A 16,714-nucleotide genomic window follows, 5' to 3' on the forward strand; every position below is an offset into this window, starting at 1 on the left:
ACACAAAAGAAGATATTTTGAAGAATGTTTGTAACCAAGCAGATAGAGAAACCATTGACTACCATAGTAGGGAAACAAATACTATGGTAGTCAATGGTTGCTGTGTCTGCTTGGTTACAAACATTCTTACAAATATCTTGTTTTGTGTTCAGCAGAAGAAAGAAACTCATACAGGTTTGGAACAACATGAGGGAGAGTAAGTCATGACAGATTTTTCATTTTTGGGTGAACTATCCCTTTAAATAAAATGTAAAAACAAAAATGAAGCATAGTAAAATAGCAATAGAAAGGGAAGTCAATGTGTAAAGATGCACGATTCATTTTATAAGATTAACATCACATACAATCTTGAAGTCAACAGAATGAAAGTTTAGACTCATAGTACACACTAAACACAAAATATCAATGAATACTGAATGCACTTTTAGCTTCTGAAAGGAATTATATATATATATATATTTTTTCTACATTAATTTTACATGCTGAAAGATTATCTGTAACTTAATGAATTCTTTGTCATTTCATTTGCTACTGCTCAACTATTGTTAATGTATTGTACAGCAGGCAACAAGTGTCCAGCAAACATGGAAACTCCTTCAATACTGTTTAAAGCTAAAATAAAATAAAAAGAAACAACACGTTTTGATTGTTTAATATTTTGGGTCTTCTACGCAACTCTCACATGGTATTTCATGATAGTTTCAACTTGATTATTACTCTAAACTGCGTAAAATGTAAGAATAAAGAATGAGCAGGTGTCTACAGACATTTGACTGGTATACACTGTAAACATTTATTTTAAAAATAAGTTATTGGTTTCCTTAAAATTTTGAGTTCATTGAAATAAACAATTTGAGTTAATACAATGAACATTTTTGAGAATCGACAACCTTTATTCAAATATTATTAAAAGATATTGTAAGCATATTGCATAATTGTGTTTGTTTATTTGTGAAGATGCAGTGAGGCATGCCAAATCGTTCTGTTTTAATGATTTATCACATTTTTTATGTGGTTCAGATACAATAATATATTGAGTTTCTATTTATTAAACCAATTTCCTTCATTGTATCAACTCATTTTTTATTTTATTTTAAAAAACTCAAAATTTTAAGGCAACCAGGTTACTTACTTTTTTAAGTTAAACCAACAATATTTTTTACAGTGTATGTATAGATGTGTTTTCTAAGGGTTTGAGTAAACAGTGTCTTTATTGCAATTCATTAACAGCCCCGAAGGTTCAAAGACTTAAAATGAGCTCAGATATATTTATACTATTATACTTGAAGAAACTGCAAATGAGGAAAAATCTCGAAATAAGTAGTATAATTATTTGAAAGTTGCATGGGTTTGTCGGGGCGCGTGACTCACTCCTGTCGTCCAATAGAAAAGGTCCCTGAGTCATTTGAGCTCTTCTCCAGACCTTTGATTGACACCTGGCTGCCCTGGTAGAGTCGTTTTTTCCCCGACTCCTCCGACACAATGCCAGATACCTGTCATGAAGAGGACAGAAAGATAAGGCGTCGCTCTGCTTTACCTCTGCATGCGTATATAAGTGAACTCAAGTCAGAGGAACAATCAGGCACCTCTTCAAATTTCTTCGCTTTGTACTCGTCCGCCCCTTTGAGAAAGTTGAGAAGGATGATGTCACAGAACACCGTAGCCTGAAAAAATATACAACACTCTTATAAGCATGTGCCTCCACGCGTGTTTCTGCCAGCATCATTCTTTGCATCTCAAAATGATCTTACCAATCCCACTGAAGTGAAAGCTGCGACCAAATTAATCAGAAATGGCACAGCGTCAAACTTTCCCGCCTGCAAATAGATACGCAAAGTTAGACACACACAAGCCCATATATAGCGTATAGGGCCATACAATCTACCTACATTGCCAGACACTATTATTTCAAAGCGGATGGCATAAGCTTTATAAAGCGTTCGATACTCGGTTCCATCTTTGGACTGATAGTATTTAGCAAACCTGAAAGAGACAAAAACAAGATACGGTTAAAGAAAAGCCAGAATAGTTAATGATTAGACCGAAATCCCCCCTTAACCCGTGGTCATTATCAGTTAGTGTGCTACAGTTCACTTAAAGGAATGGGTGAATTCGGACAGTCGTTGTGTGTACACACCGGCTGTACACACGTTATTGCGGTGCGATGTGCTTGAATAAATGCACGCGATAACGTCCACTATGGTGTCAGACACCAACACAAATGGCTGTCCCCTCAAATAAAGGCCTGTTTGAGGGTATAAAGGGTGATTTCGGATTTAGCCTCTGTGTGTTCACGTGCTACCTGAAGTTATATCCTTTAGAGGCGGCGCTGTGCTCAAAAGGAGCATCCAGGCGTGTGAAGAAGTACTTGGGATTGCAGTTCTCCACACTGTAGTCAAGATTACACTTCCAGTTGATGTTAATTCCAATCTCTCCACCCTGTCACACACACAAAAAAACAGAACAAGACAAAAAGAAAACAGAGTAGTAGGATTAGTGAAAAGCAGATTACACATTAAAACAACTCTCAGAAAATGAGTAAGAAAAGGTGGGTTATAAACTTGAACAGAATTGTGAGATATAGGCCCAGTTTCACAGACAGGCCGTAGATTAAGGCAGGATTAGGCCATTTAAGAAGCTTTTGTAAACGTGCCTCAGGAAAAGAAGAAAAAAAGAAAAACATAACTGGTGAGTATCTTGAGGCAAACAACGGCACTTTGATGTTTTAAGATCGTTCAGTGCAAGTCACTTTCAGTATAAATTTTTTTTAAAGGGGGGGTGAAATGCTGTTTCATGCATACTGAGCTTTTTACACTGTTAAAGACTTGGATTCACATCCTAAACATAGACAAAGTTTCAAAAACTAATGTTGGACGTTTGATGGAGTATTTCTGTGTTAAAAATACTCCTTCCGGTTTCTCACAAGTTTCGGAGAGTTTTTTTCGAGTATGGGTCGGCTTGACGTTAATAGATTGGAAGGTTCTTGAATGGGCCGTATGGGCTCTTCTCCCGGTAGGGTGTGCGCGCGCGTGACTAGAGCGAGAGAGGAAATGCACGCCCATAAACACTCAGGTGCAGATCCAGTCGATACAGGCGCGGCGCTCCACTTTATTCCTATGGGTGACTTCAACGCTTCAGCACAGCATTCCGGGAAGGCAGCGCTGCATTTGAACCGATTTGAACGCAGAAATGACGGGAAGCTTCACAACATCGCTTCAGTCGCGACGCAAAAGTGGATCTCCACCGTTCACTGCTGTCACAGGACTTCACCAAATCATACCAAAGAAGTGTGTTTTTGACGGAGCGGTCCCAGCGATAAAGGTTCGGTCCTGCTTTGGAAGCAGCCGGTGAGTAAAACTGCTTCAAATGTCTGTGCTGTTGGCTCGTCGCGTGAGTAAACATCAGTAAACGACACGATCGCGTGCTTCGTCATTCAAATGCGCTAACGGACTCTATTGTTGTTCTATGTATAACGTTACACTAGTCTGACGTGCAAAACCGTTTTGCTTGCTACTGCTAAGGTTTGGTCACATACAATAGTCTATAAACCAAATCATGTCCTCATAAACTGCGAGTAAAGACACACAAAGGCCAGTAAAAACAGTACATACCACAGAGACGGACATCCTGCTGTTGCCATTTCTCCTGTTCAATTTATTTCAGCCTCCGAATGATTCTGGATCATTATCTATATTAGCTGAGCCATGAGTTTCTCCACGCTTGAGGACGTCACCGCTTTGCGCGCTTGTCATTCTTTAGCTCCGCCCACACGATACGCCTCCAGGCGCTCGTTTTTTTCCGGAAAGACTCGGTACAGCCCATATTTCTTTTATAAATATAATAATACTAAAGACTTTTCGGAGATATGCAGGATGCGATACTACTCTATAGGTACTCAAGATTGACATGAGATTGACTGAAACTGAGTGCTTCTTCTGGTGAACACAAAAGAAGGTATTTTGAAGAATGTTTGTAACCAAGCAGATAGAGAAACCATTGACTACCATAGTAGGGAAACAAATACTATGGTAGTCAATGGTTGCTGTGTCTGCTTGGTTACAAACATTCTTACAAATATCTTGTTTTGTGTTCAGCAGAAGAAAGAAACTCATACAGGTTTGGAACAACATGAGGGAGACTAAGTCATGACAGATTTTTCATTTTTGGGTGAACTATCCCTTTAAATAAAATGTAAAAACAAAAATGAAGCATAGTAAAATAGCAATAGAAAGGGAAGTCAATGTGTAAAGATGCACGATTCATTTTATAAGATTAACATCACATACAATCTTGAAGTCAACAGAATGAAAGTTTAGACTAATAGTACACACTAAACACAAAATATCAATGAATACTGAATGCACTTTTAGCTTCTGAAAGGAATTATATATATATATTTTTTCTACATTAATTTTACATGCTGAAAGATTATCTGTAACTTAATGAATTCTTTGTCATTTCATTTGCTACTGCTCTACTATTGTTAATGTATTGTACAGCAGCCAACAAGTGTCCAGCAAACATGGAAACTCCTTCAATACTGTTTAAAGCTAAAATAAAATAAAAAGAAACAACACGTTTGGATTGTTTAATATTTTGGGTCTTCTACGCAACTCTCACATGGTATTTCATGATAGTTTCAACTTGATTATTACTCTAAACTGCATAAAATAGTAAGAATAAAGAATGAGCAGGTGTCTACAGACATTTGATCACTGTAAACATTTATTTTAAAAATAAGTTATTGTTTCCTTAAAATTTTGAGTTCATTGAAATAAACAATTTGAGTTAATACAATGAACATTTTTGAGAATCGACAACCTTTATTCAAATATTATTAAAAGATATTGTAAGCATATTGCATAATTGTGTGTGTTTATTTGTGAAGATGCAGTGAGGCATGCCAAATCGTTCTGTTTTAATGATTTATCACATTTTTTATGTGGTTCAGATACAATAATATATTGAGTTTCTATTTATTAAACCAATTTCCTTCATTGTATCAACTCATTTTTTTTATTTCAATAAACTCAAAATTTTAAGGCAACCAGGTTACTTACTTTTATAAGTTAAACCAACAATATTTTTTTACAGTGTATGTATAGATGTGTTTTCTAAGGGTTTGAGTAAACAGTGTCTTTATTGCAATTCATTAACAGCCCAGAAGGTTCACAGACTTAAAATAAGCTCAGATATATCTATACTATTATACTTGAAGAAACTGCAAATGAGGAAAAATCTCGAAATAAGTAGTATAATTATTTGAAAGTTGCATGGGTTTGTCGGGGCGCGTGACTCACTCCTGTCGTCCAATAGAAAAGGTCCCTGAGTCATTTGAGCTCTTCTCCAGACCTTTGATTGACACCTGGCTGCCCTGGTAGAGCACCTGGTTCACCCCCCCCCCCTTTAAATATCATTGTAAATCAAATTAAATTATACTTATTAAAAGCACCACAATTGTAAAATTGTGTCTTCTGTTAGTTATATAGCGGGCATTATGTTAAAAAGTTCTGAAAATAAAAAAAACTGTGAACACTTGCATTCTTTGCAACACTATTAGGCCCCGTCCACAAGGAGACGCGTTTAGCTGTAACGTATACGTATACATTTTGTACAGCCAATCCGTATATTTTGCAAAACGTGGTGATGTCATCGCACTACGTCCAGCACAGTGAAAGAGTTATGGGATACAACTACGGGCACTGGGTATGCGCACATCAATATCGCGTAATTTAATTACCGTATTTGCATTATTGTAAGGAAGGGTATGTTTAGGGTCGGGGTAGGTGTAGGCGTTAATAAAACACATCTGTTAAGTAGCAAATGTATTTATTGTTATTTTATCGTGAGATTGTGCCTCACTTCCAACCATTGCTTTACCCCTTCTATCCATAAATCTTTTTCTCCGTTTTTAGTGTATTTCTGTGGCATACATACTACATCGTTTTAAGTCGTTTTCATTGCTATCGCGTGGACGCAGATATTTCTTGAAACGAGGAAAAAAAAGATTGGATATACAAAAAGCTCTGGCTTCGTGTGGACGGGGCCTTAGTGTGTCCTATAGGGTTATAAAAGTTATATACACACTTCCCAGACAGCATGGTGACATTGATACAATGTTGAGTTTTTATCCAAACAATTATTTCTGTTGAGATTGACATTTCAGTGTTTAAAGTATGTTGGATCAGCGTTGAAACTGTGATGAATGTCGACGACACAGGAGTTGTGACAGTGACATTGAACTAACAGTGATTTGTAGATCATTCAGGTGTGCGTCTCGGCAGAACACTAGTGGCTGTTTCCCAGTCAGTGAGAAGTTTTCAAACCACGATGGGCATTTTCAATGGCTTTACCTGATTTACTCTACACCTTTAAAAATAAAGGTGCCAGGAAGAACCAAACGTGGAGCAACGAGGAGGTAAAGTGCCTAAACAATATTTGGTCCGACGAGCATGTCAAATAAAATAACTTGACTCATTTGCTGAAATTTTCTCCAAATTTGAAATGGTCCATTGAAGTGTAGTTGAAATATTAATGTTGTTTCTACATTTACTTGGTACATCAGATGGCAACATTGCTTTATGTTGTCGTTACGTTTCAGTTGTATTTTCTAGAATCAACATCACATTGTAACATTGATTACCAAAGATTATTTTGGATAATTTCAGTGTTGATTCATCATCAGTGATGTAGAATATCGTAGTGTAATGTTGATTCAATAGCATTACCATGACCATTTTTATTTTACCATTGATTCAACATTTAATGTGGGTGCAAACATGATAGGGTGACTTCAGGTTGAATGGGACACTTTTTCCCAGTCATCTCAACGGCAAAAAGTGTCCCGATTAGCCTGAATTAACCCTATCGAACTGACATCAGTTCATAATGTTGATTCAATGATATTACAATAGATTTTTTTGTTGTTGAAATGTCAACATTGTTCAAACAGTAACCGAGGGTGCAAAAGTGATGTTGAAAAAATATTCTGTAATGTTGAATCAATGATATTATCATTGATTTGTGGTTGAAATCAAAACATTGCACTAAGTAGACAAGTGGTCAAGTGCAAATTAAGTCCATTTATGTTTTTTCGCATCATGGATGTGCAGCATTCAAATCTGCAGCAACTGTGTGACGCTATCCGGACAATATGGACCAAAATCTCTGAGGAATATTTCCAGCACCTTGTTGAATCTACGCCATGAAGAATTAAGGCAGTTCTGAAGGCAAAATTGGCTCCAACACAGAACTAGCAGAGTGTAAAACAAAGACTCATCTGCTAATGAATATAATTACACTACTTTGGCAAAAGTATTGGGACACCCCTCCAAATCATTGAATTCAGGTGTTCACATCACTTCCATGGCCACTGCTGTATAAAATCAAGCACTAGGCATGCAGACGCATCTACAAACATTTGTGAAAGAATGGGTCCCTCTCAGGAGCTCAGTGAACTCAAGCGTGGTACCGCAAAATTGCCACCTGTGCAATAAGTCCATTTGTGAAATGTCCTCGCTACTAAATATTCTAGGATAAACTATAAGTGGTATTAGAACAAAGTGGAAGTAATTGGTAACAACAGCAACTCACCCACAAAGTGTAGGCCACGTAAAAATCACAGAGAGGGGTCAGCGCATGTTGAGGCGCACAGTGGGCAGAAGTCACCAACTTTCTGCAGAGTCAATAGTTACAGACCTCCAAACTTCATGTGGCCTTCAGATTAGCTTAAAGAACAGTGCGTAGAGAGCTTCATGGAATGGGTTTCCATGGCCGAGCAGCTCGTCCAAGCCTTACATCACCAAGTCCAATGCAAATCACACCGCCTCTGGACTGTGCAGTGGAGACGTGTTCTCTGGAGTGACCATCACACTTCTCTGTCTGGCAAACCGATTGAGGAGTCTAGGTTTGGCTGTTGCCAGGAGAACGGTACTTGCCTGAATGCATTGTGCCATGTGTAAAATTTAGTAGAGGGGGGATTATGGTGTGGGCTTTTTTTAGCGGTTCGTTCCAGTGAAAGGAACTCTTAATGCCTCAGAATACCAAGTCATTTTGGACAATTTCATGCTCCAACTTTGTAGAAGCAGTTTGGGGATGGCCCCTTCCTGTTCCAACATGACTGCGCACCAGTGCACAAAGCAAGGTCTATAATTCAAGGTCCAAATTGATCCACCTTTGGGATGAATTAGAGCGGAGACTGTGAGCTAGGTCTTTTCGTCCAACATCAGTGCCTGACCTCACAAATGTGCTTCTAGAAGAATGGTCAAACATTCCCATAAACACACTCTAAACCTTGTGGAAAGCCTTCCCATATAGCTGTAAAGCATGGGATAACTCCATATTAAACCCTACGGATAAGGAATGGGATTTCATTAAAGTTCATTTGCATATAAAGTCAGGCGTCCCAAAACATTTGACAATAGTGTACTCTTTAATCACAATCACACTACGTTTTATCACAATTTGACTTTTATTGAGAATAATTGTGTGGTCCAAATAATATATTTTAATTTTACACTTGATTTAATTATTAGCCTCATCAATAAAGATGTAATGTGGCACCTTGCTGATCAAGACAAGACATATTTACTCTACTATACTCTAAAAACCGGCAGCAGTCAAAAAGATGAAGGTTGAAAATAGAGATAGCAGAGTAGAGATGAGATGAAATGAGAGGCATAGATAAGTTGACCTACTTTCTTTGTAATGTTTTCCAAATCTTGATTGGTTTGTTTCAGGATATCTCCCACTTTGAAGATCGGACAGAACGGATCCTTCTCTGGGTGAAAATTACAAGTCTTAATGTAAGTTGTGTTAATGCTTGAAGGGAAACTGCCCCTGTGAAATGAGAGAAACAGAAGTCTTAAGCAATTTTAGGCTATTATTATCCTTTGGGCTATTTAAATTCCCTTTCTTTCAAAATGTTTATGAATTAAGTTTAGAGCTATCAATACATTTTAATTTAATTATTGACATTAATCAAGTTAATCACAAGGCAACTGAAATGCACATTGTGGCAGATGAATAAAACATTTAACATGAACAGTCCACTCAACATATTTTTTGTTTTACCTTTGTACCATTTAACATACCGGTAAGTCTATAATTTGGCCCATATTTTGCAATAGATTTTTTAAAAGAATAATTAACTGTAGTACATTCATACATAGAATTGGCAGCCCTAATTTAAATGATTAATAAGCGTTTTAAAAATAAAATGGCTTCTCGCAACAGTAAAGTTTTTAACCCTTTGGAGAGGTAAGGCACTCACCTAATGACATCAAACCTGGGGAAGCGAATGCTGTTTTTGATGAAGATGGTGAAGTTCTCCACCTCTTTCATTGGCACTCTGAGAGTGAGCAGATGAATTAATGTCTCTAGGGTTAAAACTTTCAAACACTTTTAATCCAATTTGGATTACAAGTGCAAAAGGTTGCACTGTTTCTTACCCAGAAATGCTGTCATTCTCTGCAGGGCACCAGCCTTCAATTTCACACCATCCTTCAGTGCCATTTGTAACATTATTGTTCAAGCACTTGCCTGTTATAATACCTGTGAGAAAGGAGCGATGCATCTGAAGCAGCCTCAAAAATATTAGCATGCTTCTCTGCTACATAGTTAGTATAATAGAAAGAGAACAAACTCACCATTCCCATTATTATTTTTTATGCAGTCAGCATCAGTTGTGCAGTTCTTTTCAGTCTAACAGACAAAGGAAGAGTAGAGAGAGAGAGTGTGTGTGTGTAAGTACCTAAGGGTGCATATTTAAAGTATAGAAGAAAGTCAGCTGAGGTTTGCGTGTCACCTCAGGGCACCGTCCTTGCATCTGATTGGGTGTGATGACCATGTTGGTGATGATAGAGAACATTGAAGCACCCTGAAAAATTTGCAGAAACGTTCTCCTCAGACATAGACTTTGAAGAAAATGGGGATTCGATACGTAATTATGTAGAGTTTCGTACAATTATTATTTTTTTTTTACTGCTTGTTTAAATTGCTTAATTAAAATGAGCTAAAGCAACACAATTGCTATACAGTTGGTCCAAACTTAATTTGATTGTGTTCAATCCACTTAAATATAAATCAAACTGAAGTCGAACTTAATCTGTTTATGTTGTGTTACATGAATGATTTGTATGGGGGTAGATTTGTTGCATTATTCCAAACAAATATTTTGTTATCCACAAATAAATGTGAAGAGATTCACAAAAATTAATGAATGCCAGTGCGGAGTTGTTTGGAACTATTGAGAGCTCTATGGCTCTGGTCAGCACAATATGGCCGTCATCTGATTGGCCTAAGTAGACGGTGGGTGGAGTCTACCTATTTGTGGATTTGTGTGAGTAGACGCTAGCCTGGATGCCAGCCGAACTTAGCCCCGCCCACAACTTTTTTAGGTCGGGCGGTTCGGTCTGGACTCGATCCATAGAGGAGTGATTATCGCCGAACAGAAACTGTTCAGACCAATGAAATCATCAGGGCGGGCTTTAGACAATGATGGACAGATTATAAACAGTAGCGTAATCATGAACGTCATCAAAGGGGCTTGGATTATATTTGTTCGAATCCTAAACGGAGAGCTTGTTTGTATCTGCATTCACCTTCACTATTTCTCTCAGAAATGATGATCATGTTGGGTAAGTACTCTGTGTATCCTTAAATTCTTTTATTTTTTAACAACACCTGCAAAGTTCGTTTATTCCAGCGCGTGTAGAGACAGGGTTGCCAAGTTACAAAGCCTGCCAACTACTAGCCCAAAACAATAGCTTCTCGGGGGGTTCTCCGGAAGAAAAAAAAGGTGTTTGGGGGGTAAAATGTGTGTTATTTTGGCATGGTTGCCCGCTAAAATGCGCACTCATGGGTCTATATATCACATAATCGTCGCTTCAACCTGTGAAAAAAAAAAGCGGACTTGGCAACACAGTGCAGTTGAGTTCTGTTGACATTTGACAACTAGCGTAATGCATTGCTTCGTTGCTCTGATTGGTTGTAGGTCTATCCAATTGATGCCATTCCTGGTTCGGTTGAAACACACCCCATAATCACAGCCCAATGGAGCAGTTTCAGACTCATATTCTGACTAGAATTGAGTATGACCACGTCAGGCTAAGTAGACGCTAGAAATGTTTCAAAATCCGCGCGCTGTGCTGCGATTTACAAATGTGCAAGCAGACATCCACCAATGCAGAGGAAGCCATCAACAAATGCACAGGAAGCGATTCACAAATGAACGCAAGGCAAGAGTTGTGTGTTTGTGACATAAAAACAAATGTGTGGATATTTTTGTTATTCACAAATGCCATTGTATTTATTTGTGAATCTAGTTCATTTTTGTGAAACTCCTGCATATACTTGTGGATCTCATTCTATTTATTTGTGAATTTTTTTTCATTTTTGTGACTCTCTTTACATTTATTTGTGGATAACAATCTATTTTTTTGGAATAATGCAACAAAACTACCCCCATAGATTTGTGTAGCATTATATTTTAGGGCACTTTTTGTGTTTCGTTGCCTCTTCTTGACGGATCGCTTCCTGTTCTCCTGAGTTGTAAGTCGCTTTGGATAAAAGCGTCTGCTAAATGCATAAATGTAAATGTAAATGTAAATGTAACTGAAACTGGACGGGGCTTGTTTGTTCCCAGCATGATTTGCATTATGGCAAAATCAAGAGCAAGTAAATGTTGTTATTTTATATGTAAAAGTGTTTTTTAATGTATGTTTGGCCAAAATGAGAAAGGGGGCGACTTGATTGTGTTTAATAGAGTTTAATAGTCAATTATGTTGGAATTATTAGAACATTTTAAATTATTGTGGGTTACCATTGGGGAGAAGAGTGGAGAATTTGCTTAGGTTGTGGACTGAAACAACTAATGTCATAATGACTTTGCTGAAGGAGCTATTAATGCTTAGCATTTAAGATGCTAATGTTTTCTCTTGCTAGCTAAACGTTTGTCAGCTAGCTAGAGCAGTATTATAATTCAGTTATTTAACATTAAAGTATATGAAATTGAAGTGAATGTCTGAATCATGACAGGATGTCATATAAAATTCACTTTGAAACTACTAAATTGAGTCACTAAAAATGTATTAATTCCATGATGTTGAAATCACAAATTATGTTTGTTTAACGCAATTCATTAATGTGGGACAGATGTACACAATTAAATAATGTAAATCCAACACACTTTTTTTTCAGTGTATTTCAACACTAAGATGCACGTTTGCTGACCTGTGATGGAACTACATAGTCTGCTACGTCCATCACACGGTTAGAGAATTTGCCCAAGCCCTTCACTTTGGTCATGACCGCAGACTCAATCCCAGTGTCCCGGGTCTGATGTCCTTTTTCATGTATGAACACCCAACTAAAAAACACAAACATGCACATAACAACAAATAAGTGATCGAAACAGGTCATAATTAAGATCATCGATTAAAAAAAAAAAAAAAAATGTTAAAATGTAATTCATAATAAACAGGCTAATTAACAATTACTCCCATAGTTATTGACAGCACAGAATCTCATCTCATCACTTTTGATGAATACGCTATTTTCTATTTATAATACATTTTGTCGTTAATGGTTATTATTCAGTATTCTGGTTTGTCTGTCATCAGTTACACTGTAAAAAATTATTTAGAAAAAAAGTTACCTGGTTGACTTAAAATTTTGAGTTCATTGAAATTAAAATTTTGAGTTAATACAATGAACATTTTTTGAGATTCGACAACCTTTATTAAAAGATTATTAAAAGATTTTGTAAGCATATTGGGTAATAATGTGTGTGTTATTTCTGATGACGCAGTGAAACATGCCAAATTGTGCTGTTTTCATGATTTATCACATTTTTTTATGTGGTTCAGATACAAAAATATTTTGAGTTTCTATTTATTAAACTAATTTCCTTCATTGTATTAACTCAAATTTTTAATTTCAATAAACTCAAAATTTTAAGGCAACCAGGTTACTTTTTTAAGTTAAACCAACAAAAACCACCACAAATTTTTTTACAGTGTAGTTAATTATTCAACTAAATCAAAATTCTATTTTAAATAGATAAGTTGGTTTAGTGTTTTTCATTAATGACACTTTAATATATATATATATTAATATGAATTTTATCAAAAGTAATTGAGGGGTAGAATGGGGGCTTCTTATCCCAGATTACGGAGCAACCTATAGACAAAGAAGCCTTCTTTGAATAATTTAACATTTTGTTTGATGACATACGAATTAGCAAATGTTTCTGTTTATTTCCTAATGACACATTGGCTCATGCATGATCGCCTTGCACATGCTAAACTTATCTAAATATGTTCCAGATTTAAGGTAAATGCACATTTCTTAAGCGGGGCATCTTCCTCTATGTTACCCTATACATGTTTTCTTTTTTGATGATCGGAGTCATTAACTAATGTTTCACTTACACCCAATTCGCAACAAAAACAACAAAAAATATTAAACATTACAGTCACAAACCTTCATATTTCAAAACATTTCCATACATTTCCAAAGGTCCATTTTCTGCTCAAAAAACCATCAAGTAGAATCCCATCACTGCATTCAAACCTATTTTCTGTTGTCCTCTAATTTACAAGCCCTTAAACCAACACTCTCATATTAGAAATGAGTTTAAATGAATATTAGCCATAAGGAAATAATCAAAGCTTACCCGATGAAATACAGAATAATTAACAGCTGGACGAAACGGTTGATGACTCCAACAGACCAGCTCTTCACCACAACCGATTTGGCTGTTTCATAGACGAAGAAATCACTGATGAAGCGCATTACTCTGGGAGCCATAGTAGAAGTGTGTGTATGCTAACAAGTGTACGCTGAAGAAAGTCTTGAGATCCAGTTCAGGACAAACCAGTGTGTTCCTCTCTACTGTGCGTCTGCTCAATGAGGGATCTTATTTTACTTGACAAACTGGGACTAAATACTTTTGACCACAATTTCCCTCCCATTTTCATGGTAATGCCCATCGGGCCCCAAGGGGCCTTGGCTGCATTTCCTTAATAGCCTGCCCATTTGCTCATCTCTTCTCAGCTTTATTTTAAGGATTTTGTATTTTTTTTTTTTTTTTACAAACCAAACCTTTAATAAATATAAACACATCTACATCTAAATATAACAGTTGATTTGTTGAAGCTCATTAGGCACACATACTGTAAATTGACTGTATTCCACATAGTGACTCTGGGTTTGTCTTTGGTCATTTTACCGCATACAGCCACAATATGACCATTGACCACTGCTGTTTTTATTTTTCCTCCAAAAATTGCAATCATGTTGATATTTTTTTTAGTAAGTACATTTTTAAAAACTCCAAACTGTTCATCCTTGTCACATAACTATCAAGTCAGTCCTTCAAAACCAAGACTAGCATAGGGAAATTGATTTTGAACCATAACTTATAAACCTTCAAAGACCTACTGTGAGCAAGGTTGTTAATCAATGCTATTTGCTGCTGTTGAAGCCATCAGTCTGCATTATTTCAAATTATGTTTGAAGTAATTTAAACATAATTTGAAATAATGCATGTTTAACAGCAGAATTTGTTGTAAAAATTACATTACCCACGATGCTCTACAGAAAATTCCACCAATCAAACAAGCAAAATACACCAAAATAACTCTTTAGCTCCGCCCACTCCCATGAAGCACTTCCATAAGCCCATAAAAAAAGTAATCGAGTCAGTCTCCATACACTGTCAAAATACAGAAATATATTACTGGTATTACCGGTTATATATTATTACTTTAAAATGGAACCAGTATTTAATATAACTGATCACACATTTTTTTCAAATTATTTTCATGGCTTAAATATCACATATTATATGTGTTTTGTTTTCCAAAAGAGTTTAACGGGGTCATGAATTAAGAAATCATATCTTTCATGAGCTTTTGACATATAAGAGGTCATCATACTATAAGAATATCCTGAATATCCGGTCTTAAAAGGTGCATGTTAGCGCCTTAGAGTGTATTATGAAAACAAAAATCATTTTAATGAGATTGAGATATGCCAGTGCCATATTGAAATGCCATTAAATACAATTTTAAAACAAAAAATGAAGCATAATTAAACCAGTTTATTAAATAGCAATAGAAATATTTCACATGTAAAGATGCACGATTTATTTTATAACATCACATCCAATCTCGAAGTCAACAGAATGAAAGTTTAGACTAAAAGTACCCACTAAACACACAAAATATCAATACTAAGCTTCTGAAAGGAAAATACTTACATATTTTTTTTTCTACGTGAATTTTACATGCTGAAAGATTATGTAAAATTGTAAAACGTGTTTATTCTAATGCCTGATCTGTGACCAGTGATTTCTGATATGTAATGATTCATGTATAGTCAGGTGTTCTTTGTGTGTCAGTAAACCAAACCAGTGACTGAACGGTCACCTTCATGCTGTTTATAATAATAATCCGTTATTTAAACGGTGATTATATTATATATAAAAAGTGATCAAAGAACGCTCCCTTTACTATCACTGGAGCTGTCAATCAAACAGTGTGAGTGTATCAGTGACTGAGTTCTGAACTCTCTCAGTTATAATCATCAAAATTAAAAGAAAAAACATCTGAAATATATCAATCTTTGTTTAATGAATGAATATGATATAAAAGTTTAACTTTTTGAATGAAATTTGTGAATTTGTGACTTTTTGATGATATTCTAATTATATGACCAGCACCTGTAATGCTATATTTAACACTTTTCACCAATAGTTAACCGTGAGAGCTATAATAGTAAAAACGTGCTAGAAGTTTTCAAGAGAGTTCCACATGTAATACTAGCTATTTCATATGTAAAGATCACACAATCACAGCAGTGGGTGTTTACACTGAAGTCTCACAGCAGCCAATCACAGCAGTGGGCGTTTACACTGAAGTCTCACATCAGCCAATCACAGCAGTGGGCGTTTACACTGAAGTCTCACAGTAGCCAATCACAGCAGTGGGCGTTTACACTGAAGTCTCACATCAGCCAATCACAGCAGTGGGCGTTTACACTGAAGTCTCACAGCAGCCAATCACAGCAGTGGGCGTTTACACTGAAGTCTCACAGCAGACACGCCCCTTCAAACAGAGTGGTTTGAAGAGCAGGGCTAAAATCAGGGTAGGAAAAATGCCTTTTATTTCTAAATAATGACAACTTTATGACAAACACTAATTTTGGATTTGGTTTCTTTCCGTTTTCACTTCCTTTTCCTGAGATTGTTTCCGTAGTTGCCAACTGTGCACACCTGTTTATCATTATGTAATATAGGCCTATTTGTAGCCTTATGTCTCAGTTCTCTTTTCTCTGATATTGTCTTGGCGTTTTTCAAGTTTTTTTTTTTTTCTTTCTGTTAATGTCTGTGTTCCAGAGATTTACTTTTGTTAAAGAACCTCTTATATTTAGATCATCACTTCAACTACTTCTTCTTCGCCTGCAAAAAGAACAAAAATATTCACACTGCAGGCAAAAGTGGCCCAAATCTGATTTTTTGGGGGTCAAGTGACCAGGTCAGACTTCTTCAGAGGTAGTGTGAACACTCAAATCTAGCCCAGATCGGATTTTTTCAAATCAGATTTAGACCACATACATATGTGATTTTTTTAAAATGCGGGGCCGCAGTGTGAACAACCAAGGCACATTTGATGCGACTTTTATGTCAATCTATGTCGACATTGTCACAATT

General features: G+C 36.4%; 1 protein-coding gene across 1 annotated transcript; it reads right to left on the bottom strand.

Moving 5' to 3' along the window:
- Positions 1–1,150: 1,150 nt before the first annotated feature.
- On the bottom strand, positions 1,151–13,905 carry p2rx3a (purinergic receptor P2X, ligand-gated ion channel, 3a). Its single transcript, XM_067457949.1, has 12 exons — positions 13,676–13,905; positions 12,232–12,367; positions 9,806–9,877; positions 9,648–9,702; positions 9,450–9,552; positions 9,272–9,349; positions 8,697–8,838; positions 2,303–2,439; positions 1,890–1,983; positions 1,752–1,817; positions 1,587–1,664; positions 1,151–1,493 (listed from the first exon to the last, which is right to left on the bottom strand). The coding sequence occupies exons 1-12, from the start codon at positions 13,807–13,809 to the stop codon at positions 1,368–1,370; spliced, it is 1,221 nt and encodes a 406-aa protein (XP_067314050.1). The 5' UTR covers positions 13,810–13,905; the 3' UTR covers positions 1,151–1,367.
- Between the last annotated feature and the right edge of the window lie 2,809 nt (positions 13,906–16,714).

This window comes from Pseudorasbora parva, chromosome 11 (genome assembly GCF_024679245.1).
Source record: "Pseudorasbora parva isolate DD20220531a chromosome 11, ASM2467924v1, whole genome shotgun sequence".
In the NCBI taxonomy this organism is placed as follows: domain Eukaryota; kingdom Metazoa; phylum Chordata; class Actinopteri; order Cypriniformes; family Gobionidae; genus Pseudorasbora; species Pseudorasbora parva.